This window comes from Pristis pectinata, chromosome 3 (assembly GCF_009764475.1).
Source record: "Pristis pectinata isolate sPriPec2 chromosome 3, sPriPec2.1.pri, whole genome shotgun sequence".
NCBI classification, from domain to species: Eukaryota; Metazoa; Chordata; class Chondrichthyes; order Rhinopristiformes; family Pristidae; genus Pristis; species Pristis pectinata.
The window spans coordinates 80,919,996-80,929,344 of record NC_067407.1 but is presented as its reverse complement, the minus strand read 5'-3'; the positions used below and the strand labels follow the sequence as shown (position 1 = coordinate 80,929,344).

Genomic DNA, 9,349 nt, shown 5'->3' with positions numbered 1-9,349 from the left:
AAAGTAATCACGGAGATCAAAATCCTCAGCATCAGGAATACAGAAACATTGAGCTGGGTTATCTAAATCTTACACATGTTTCCTAGGTCAATAGGAATTCCTCGGGTCCAGCACCTGTAATATGAGCATTAGTTTTATGGCGCTGATCATTACTATATCCTTAGGATTGGGTAGAACAAGGTAAACTACCCAGGACAGCAGCAAATGTCCACACCTTTATTACTTGTATAAGGTGAAGCACAGGTAGCAGAACTCCAGAACTACAGGCGTGTGCAGAATTAAATCTGGACATTGGAGCATCTTCAATTGACTTCATCTCACAACAGATTATGTGATTGCTTCATAATTTCAAATAAAGTTGTAATTCTGAACTTGCTCTTTAATGACACATCACAAATGAATATTATACACAAGTGTGCATCGTGAATTGATTTCTAATTTTTAAACCATTGTTAGGTTGTTAATTTGAAAAGGTCCCAATTTAATGACATGAGCTCAAATCAACAGGCACTTAACAGTTCTGCTCATCAAATTGTAACTGTATTTATCATTCTTTAAAATTCTAAAATATTATTATAATAGTGACAGGAAAGCTTTAGACAGGTTTTAATTTTTCCTCACCAGTTGACCTTTCTAACAGAAATCATGAATATGCATCGTGGTAATGAATTATCATTCTGTAGAATATGAAAGTAATACTCTGCACCCCAGAAGTAGTAATGGCTAACGTGAAGTACTCCCATCTGGGTTGGTTTCGATCATGCTTTTAAAATGCAATGGGCTTTTTGACAAAGAGGAAGGATCAATCACCTCAGCCACTCCAATTAGCTAATTTCAAAGCAACAGTGGAGAGTCCTGACAGCAGATCACCCATGTCTTGGGAGAAAGGAATAAAAGGAGGAAAATGGACTTGCATTTATAAAATGGTGTTCTGCAGATTGATTGTATATCTACAAAAATATAGTGGATAAACCTTCATGCCAAAATGTTTGGAGCAACATCCCATCAACAATCTGTAAATACCCGTGTCCTCTCAATGGCCCAGTCCAGGAGATGTCAGCACCGACTAGACACAATGGATGTTGTTCATTAAAAACAGGCTATCTCTGTCCAGGATAACAGAGCAACCGTTACAGAGGTCCATCTATTATCTATTATATAGATATCAAGTGGTCAACTGAAGTTTGCACATTGCAAGGCAACTTTACAGATTGATGGCCACAAACAATCCGCTGGAGGAACTCAGCAGGTCGAGCAGCATCTGTGGGAGGGAAAGGAACTGTCAACACTTCGGGCAGAAACCCTGCATCGGGACTACAGATAAAGGGCACGTGTTTTGAAAAGTCCTCAGTGTATCAAGGAAGACCAAAGAATAAGTCTTTCACAATGCTGCTGGAACAAGTCATTTTTCTGAATTTCATTTCTCTGTTGAATTATCAGATGAACTGTCAAAGAAAGACGTTCCATAGTTGTAGATTCTGGTTGAAAAGGGAATAAAACCTTCCTTGACAACAACATTTGTCTCTACAACGTTTTTCTTAGTTTTCTTTTTAGGCTCATCAGTCATTTGGTTTTCCTTCTCCAGAGTGGCTTCTAAAAAAAGAGGAAAGACTCATCAACAATTTAATTTGGTACAGAAGAATAGGGGATGCTTTCAGCCCCAGAATACAACTGTGTTAAGATTGTTCCCAAGTTGTAGAATTTGCATAGATGGATAGTGTGGGGGGTTATATTCAACAGAGGTTAAAAACATACTGGGAAGATTTGGTTTTTTAAAAAAAGTACATTTATATAATGCTCTCAGTGGAGGATGATATCCAAAGGTGTGATGAACATATGAAACATAAGCAGGAATAGGCCATTCGGCGACTCATGCCTGCTCCATGCTTCAATAAGAACATGGCTGACCATTTACCTCAGCACCACTACCTAAGAGTAATCCCATATCCCTTGATTCCCTTAATATCTAAAAAGTCTTTCAATCTGTGAATTCAATATACTCAGCAACTAGGCCTCCATAACCCCCTTGGGTGAATTTCAAAGCTCCACTATCCTCTGAGTGACGAAATGTCTTCTCATCTGTCTCGAATGACCCATCTCCTTATTTTAGTAGGTTTTCACACTGCACAGAAACAGGCCCTTCAGCCCACTGAAAACAGCCATTTACACTAATCCTACTCTAAACCCATTTTATTCTCCCCACATTCCCTTCAATTTACCACCAGATTCTTTAAAAAAAAGACCATAATGCAAGCAATTAACAATGGCCAATGAACATGCCAACCTGCATGTTTTTAGGATGGGAGAGGAAACTGGAGCATCTGGTGGAAACCCACATGGTATCAGAGAGAACATGCCAACTCCAAACAGAGAGCATTGGAGGTCAGATTTGAACCTGTGTCACTGGAGCTGTGAGGCAGTAGCTCTATTAGCTGCGCTACCATGCCACCCAGAGACTACGACGCTTCTTGATCCCACTGCCCGCAACACCCCCCGAGCCCTGGGGAGTGGAATCATTAACTCTGCATCTACCCCATCAAGCCCTTTAAGAATTTTGTACATTTCAGTGAGATCGCCTTCTTTTGTGAAGACAGTGGAGGAATTTGAGTTGGTTTATTATTGCAACATGTACTGAGATACAGTGAAAAACTTTTGCTTGCGTGCCATCCAGACAGATCAGTCCATTCATACGTACATTGAGGAAGTAAAAAGGAAAACAATGCAGAAATCAGAACAGTATAGGCCTGGTCCCTTACTCTCTCCTCATAGTACAATTCCACAACCCAGGAGCCACATAAGATGCCTGCACTGGATAAACAAAAGTAGAGGCCAGACAGCATGAAAACAGGCCATTCAGCCCACCACATCCATGCTGACCAGTGGGAACCCCACTGTATTAATCCCATCTTCCAGCACTTGGCCCATAGACTTCAATGCCTGGGCAATTCAGGTTCTCAGCTAGACACTTCTTAAATGCCGTCAGTGACTCTGCTTCCACTGCTCTCTCCGGTAGTGCATTCCAGAGACTCACCACTCTCCAGCTGATGAAAGCTCCCCTCAGATCCCCTCAGAATCCCTTGCCCCTTACCCCAGTACTCACAAGGTTGAGGAATTTCTAGAGAGGGTGAAGCAGGAGGTCATGAAGGAATTGAAAACAAGAATGAGAATCTTAAAGTAAAGGCTTTGTAACTGGGACACACTGTAATTGGTCCCAGAGGCTGCGAAAGAATCGAGAAAGGCAAGATAAAGCTGGGTACAGTCAGTATAAAAATGGAAGCTGACACTTTTTCAGATTATGGCAGTGAAGAAAACTTTGAGGAATTAGTGATGCACCTTCATTGTACTGGTGAATCTTTTCACATTTACACCAGGGCACATCATTTGTGCAAAACATCAATAGAATAATATTGCTTGTTTATTTCATAACTGTTCTTATGTGAATAATTTTTGGCTTAATAAGGTGACATTGACCCAAGGTTGGGTGCTCTCTATGCAGTTCTGGTCACCATACAATAGGAAGGATGTGATTAAGCTAGAAAAGGTGCAAAAAATATTCACAAGGATGTTGCTGGGACTGGAAGGCTCAAGGTATAAGGAGCAACCGGATAGGCTGGAACTGTTTTCCCTGGAGTGGAGGCTGACTGAGGGGTGATCTTCTGGAGGTATATAAAATCAAGAGGGGCCTAGATAAGGTGGACAGTCACAGACTTTTTTTCCCAGGGAAAAGTCTAAGACTAGAGGGCATAGGTTTAAGGTGAGAAGGGAAAGGTTTAAAGGGGACCTGAAGGGTAAGTTTTTCCACACAGAGGGTGGTGGGTATATGGAATGAGGAACTGGTAGAGGCAAGAACAATTACACCATTTAAAAGAGATATGGACATCTTCAATAGGAAAGGTTAGAGAGATACTGGCCAAATACAGGCAAATGGGACGAGCTGGGGTAAACACTTTGGTCAGCATGGACAAGATGGGCCAAAGGGCCAATTTCTATGCTGTATAACTCTATGACACTCTATTCCACATTTGGCCATGCTTTCCATGTTTCAACTGGGCAAATTTAGAACAGACGGGGATGGGTGATTGGAAAAAATGGGAAAGAGATTTTTCACTACAAGGGTGCAGGGAAGGTGTGGACAAAGGAGCTATTTGGCACCAGCCAGCATACCGCATGGGTTAAAAATTACTTTCGTCTGGCTATATTGCACTTTTGTACCTCTTACCAAGGGAAATGGGGGAGGTACTCGATATCTGATGGGATGATGTGGAAGGGATATTATTCTACAGTGGCAGCATATTACACAGGTGGGTATTTATTCCGCACCAGTTACTTTTACCTGCAGAGATCATGCTATTGCTCCCGATCATTCCCTTCTCCTGCTTTCTCTTCATCTGGAAGAAGGCGTAGGTACCGAGCATGGTCCAGATGCCAATCGCGTAGACCAGCGACACACGCGTGTTCCAGCGCGTTAAATCCTTCAACCTCATCTTCGCAGTTTGCTGGGCCGCTCCCAAAATAAACACCCTCACCCCCTACCCTCCCGGGTATAAACACCCTCACCCCTGCTCCCCTCCGGGTATAAACACCCTCACCCCTGCTCCCCCGGGTATAAACACCCTCACCCCTGCTCCCCTCCGGGTATAAACACCCTCACCCCTGCTCCCCCGGGTATAAACACCCTCACCCCTGCTCCCCTCCGGGTATAAACACCCTCACCCCTGCTCCCCTCCGGGTATAAACACCAACACTCCTCCCACCCGGTCCCCCTGCTTGTGCCACTACCCGCCCGCCCTCCCTCCCTCCACCTCAGGCTCACTCCCCTCCGACGGCCAAAGTCGGCGGGTTGGAGGTCGTCCCCATCTTGCCGCAGCACCAGCCGGCGCTCGGCCCAGAGAGACTCCCGCGACTGCGCCCCCTCCCGCCCCCTCTGCCGGGCCTCCTAGAGGAGAGCTGAGCGCCTGCAGGACAAATGAGTTCACGGAAATACGCACAGAAATGCTGGAAGAACTCAGCTAGCATTTGTGCAAATAGAAATCTCAGAACTGGGTCAAAAAGAAATGGGAAGAAAAAGCCGCTGGCTACAGCAACAGGTGCGGCGAAGAATAAAGAACAGTTGCAGACCTTGACTGCTTGCTGATTATTGACTGAGTTCTTCCAGCATTTCTGCTTTTGTTTCTGATTCCAGACACTGCTGTTTTAATTGTCTTTCGAAAGAAACAGAAAGCAGGTCAACTTCTACTCATCAAACAGGGTAATTTCTCGAGAAACTTACTGAGTGAAGGGTGGTCACGTATCACGTTTGCACGTAAAATCAATCTTAGGCAAGGGAAATTACCCAATCAGGTTCACCCCAGAAGTTGGTTCTCTATCTACAGAAGCTGCTGGATCTACTGAGTATTTCTAGTATTTTCTGTTTTATTTCTTGTTTCCAGTATCTGAATCAGGTTTATTATCATATGACGTGAAATTTGTTGTTTTGCGCAGCACAACAGTGCAAAGACATAAAAAACTCTAAATTACAAAGTAAATAGTGAAAAAAAATCACAATGAGGTAGTGTTCATGGATCGTTCAGAAATCTGATGACAGAGGGGAAGAAGCTGCTCCTGAATCATTGGGTGTGGGTCTTCAGGCTCCTGTACTTCCTCCCTGATGGTAGTAACGAGAAGAGGGCATGTCCCAGATGGTGAGGGTCCTTTATGATGGATGCCACCTTCATGAGGCAACACCTCTTGATATCGTTGGTGGAGAGGATTATGCCCGTGATGGAGCTGACTGAATCTACAACATTCTGCAGCCTCTTGCAATCCTGTGTATTGGAGCCTCCATACCAGGTTGTGATGCAACCGGTCAGGATGCACTCCACTGTACCATTACAGAAATTTGTGAGAGTCTTTGGTGACAAACGAAATCTCCTCCAACTCCTAACGAAATAGAGCCGCTGGTGTGCCTTCTTCATGATTGCATCAACGTGCTGGGCCCAGGACAGATCCTCGGAGATGTTGACACCCAGGAACTTAAAGCTGCTCACCCTTTCCACCACTGACCCCTCTGTGTTCTCCCGGCTTCCCCTTCCTGAGTCCACGATCAGTTCCTTAGTCTTGCTAACGTTGAGTACAAGATTGTTGTTGTGACACCACTCAACCAGCTGATCTATCTCACTCCTGTACGCCCCCTCTTTGCTCTCTGAGATTTTACCAATAACCATGGTAATCTGCAGTTTTTTTGTCTCCTAGCTAGGACTTAAATCATCAGGATATGCAGTCAAAAGGAAATTTACGAGTAGTTCATTTTCCACAATAAAAGTTTGCTACATCTTCAGAATGAACAGCCTCATGATTTTTATAAACTGTTCCCATTTTCCCTCTATAACTGCACCAATGCCACGTAGAAGTACTCACTAGGACCCTGCTTCACACATTCCTTTTAAACCCACCGAGGCTCCTCTTTGGATTTCACCTTGGCAAAAGGACGTAACACAGCTGTTTCTGAATGGTGAAAAGCTGGAAACTGTGGCGAGTCAAAAGACTTAAACATCTATGTTTAAAGATCATTAAAATATTGTGGATAGGTGCAAAAAATATAATTGAAAGTAACTTAAAAGTCTAATGGATACCAGCCTTCACACCTGAAGGTCTTAAGTACAAAGGAACAAAAATAATGCTGCAGCTACATGAAGCCTGAGTGCAACCTTACCTGGAGCTGTGTGATCACCATGCATGGGAAGAATCTTTTCAGCATTGAGGATATCCTGCTTTCATTCCAGTTCTGTGGGTTCTCAGGTGACTGATGAACGGTGTGGGACCTGCAGACTCTCTCACCAAAGGGGCAGGAGGTTGGTAAAGAGTATCTGTTCCAAGAGTCCTGGTGGGTGTGCAAGCAATGTGGTCTGTCTAATGGAGCAGAATGGGTGCAGTTAGGGCCTCAGGGAATGGATGTTGGCCGAGGAGATGAACATAATATTTGTTTGCTCATCTTTCATGCTCTCGTGATTTGGAGGATTTGCAGTGGCAGTGTTACCCAAACGATTAAGGAGTAGTTTATGGGTTCATTAAGAAATGAAAATAGTTGCAGTATGATCATTCAAAACATACAATAGGACCCATAGCAGATGTGGTGATTACCTCATGTTGGTCAATGGGATGACTTAGCTGCCTGCCCCCCACCCTTTATTCATGAACTTAAATACTCTGTTTCAAGGGGTGGTAAGTACTCCCTATCCATTACTATTCTAATTCTCTTACCCAATTAATGAACTAAGCAGAAGCAGAGCAGTGCCCTGAATGATTCCCCCCTGATTAGCCAACATGGTCAGTACTACTACTCCTCACCTCTGGCCTTACTGAAGTGGGCTTGGGATGTCCTATTTGGCCAACTCGTACTCCACAGATTGCTCTCGTGGCAGTGGCATGACTTGATTGTCTTCTGTCTGAAGGTATTGACATAAGGGTTGATCTTTCCCTTATCTGCATCCCAGACACCATGGTTCTCAACACAGGCTTTCTTCCAAACCATGGCCTTTAAGAGAGCTATGCACAGGATGTTACCAAGATTAAGTCCTTAAACCAAGTAATATACATCAAAGTGCTATGGAAGTTGTCAGATTTGAGAAACTTCTGGTGAATGTAAAAGTTGAATCAGGCCATTCTTCAAAATGACCTCCATACTCCTGGCTCAACGCTACATACTTTTAACACCCAGATTGTATTTTGAGAATAGGATACTTCAGTTTCAATCTTATATGAACACCTCTTCTCCTGTCATTGGGTTAACACATTGACCACCACACACGTTCCTCTTCCTACTTCCTCATTCAGATGAGTGAAAGCCCTAACTGTGGCTGGCAGGGAATTTGCTGCTGACACCTCTCCCCTGTTCTGTCAGTGAAACCACTCCTCATGCTTGCTTGTTGACAACATCAACAAGCCTTTCAGTTAAGGAGGAAGAATACCAATTATTTTGGAGGGAGTGGTATGGGAGTCCTTGTGAAATGACCAGGGATGGGAAACTTTCACCATTTTCCCTTCCTAGGCCTGAAAAATGTTTCACCTATTCCATCAGTCAGAGCAACTAGAAACTAAACCTCAACCTTGGGTGGTGCCTTTATCCAGATGCTTACGAGTTTTCTCTCCATATTCATGTATTTGCAAAATTGAGATGAAATAAGAGGACTTCGCCACATAGCCTAATGAGCCTGCTCCCTTATTCAGTAAGATCTTGGCTAGTCTAAACATAGACTTAGGTCCAGCTTTTTACCCATTTCCCATCACCCTCTTTATCCCTATTTCAGCCTTAAATGTATTTAATGACTGCCTCCATAGCTCCTAGTGGTATACAATTCCAAAGATTCATGATTTTCTGAGAAAAGACCCTCCCTATCTTAAATTGTCAATCCCTTATTCTAAAACCATGCCCCCTAATCCTAGATCTCCTCACAATAGGAAACATCCTCTCAGCAAATAACCCCACAGAATTTTTTAAGCTCCATATAACGTCGTGCTTCTAAACTCTGAGTGTTGAGGCTCAATCTTCAAACAACCTCTTTATCCTAGGAATTAATCTAGTGAACCTCCTCTGAAAAGCCTCCAATGCAAGCATATCCCTCCTTCAACTTGGAAACAAAACTGTAGGCAATACTACAGTTGTTGTCTCACCAATACCCTGTAGAATTTTACCCAGACTTTCCTGCTTTTTTATTCCATCCCCTTTGCAATGAAATATCAGCAATCCATTTAACTTTCTAACTAGTTGTGTATTTGCATGCTAACTTTTGTGCTTCAGCCAAATCCCACTGTACCACACTCTATAGTATCTCTGCATTTAAACAATAATGTTTTTCTAATCCTCTTACCAAGGTGGAAAACCTCACATTTTCCCCACATTTGCTCCCTGCCAAATTTTTGCTCATTCACTTGACCCATCTATATTCCTCTGCAAACATTTGTCTTCCCCTCACAACTTGCTTTCCTATCTTTCTATTTTCAGTGAATTTGGTTACCATACATGCCATCTCTTCACCTTCATCACTCAAGTAGATTGTGAATAGTTGTGGTCCTGCCCTGATCCCAGTGCCAATCTGCAAGCAATCCACTCATTCCAGCAACTTTTTTTTTAGTTAGCTAGTCCCCATGCTAATTTATTGTCTCCAATGACACTAGCTCTTATACAGTAACCTTTGTATGGTACCTTTTGGAAATTCAAGCACACCACATCTACTGGTTCTCTTTCATCCACCCCTTCACATCTTCAAACATGATTTTCCTTTCATAAAACCATATTGACTGGTTGATTGTATTGTGATTTTCGATACATCCTGTTACTTCCATAATAGATCGCAGCTTTACCCCCACTGAC

At 43.2% G+C, this 9,349-nt stretch overlaps 1 protein-coding gene across 1 annotated transcript; it reads right to left on the bottom strand.

The window, feature by feature from the left end:
* Positions 1-202: 202 nt before the first annotated feature.
* On the bottom strand, positions 203-4,569 carry LOC127568431 (small integral membrane protein 26-like). Its single transcript, XM_052012150.1, has 2 exons — positions 4,334-4,569; positions 203-1,593 (listed from the first exon to the last, which is right to left on the bottom strand). The coding sequence occupies exons 1-2, from the start codon at positions 4,482-4,484 to the stop codon at positions 1,418-1,420; spliced, it is 327 nt and encodes a 108-aa protein (XP_051868110.1). The 5' UTR covers positions 4,485-4,569; the 3' UTR covers positions 203-1,417.
* Positions 4,570-9,349: the final 4,780 nt, after the last annotated feature.

Bases quoted from the DNA above. Each gene is read 5' to 3' on its own strand.
- LOC127568431 (XM_052012150.1), bottom strand. From the start codon at position 4,484: ATGAGGTTGAAGGATTTAACGCGCTGGAACACGCGTGTGTCGCTGGTC. The intron at 1,594-4,333 runs GTAAAAGTAACT...CTCTTTTTTTAG, and splicing joins CAATAGCATGATCTCTGCAG to AAGCCACTCTGGAGAAGGAA.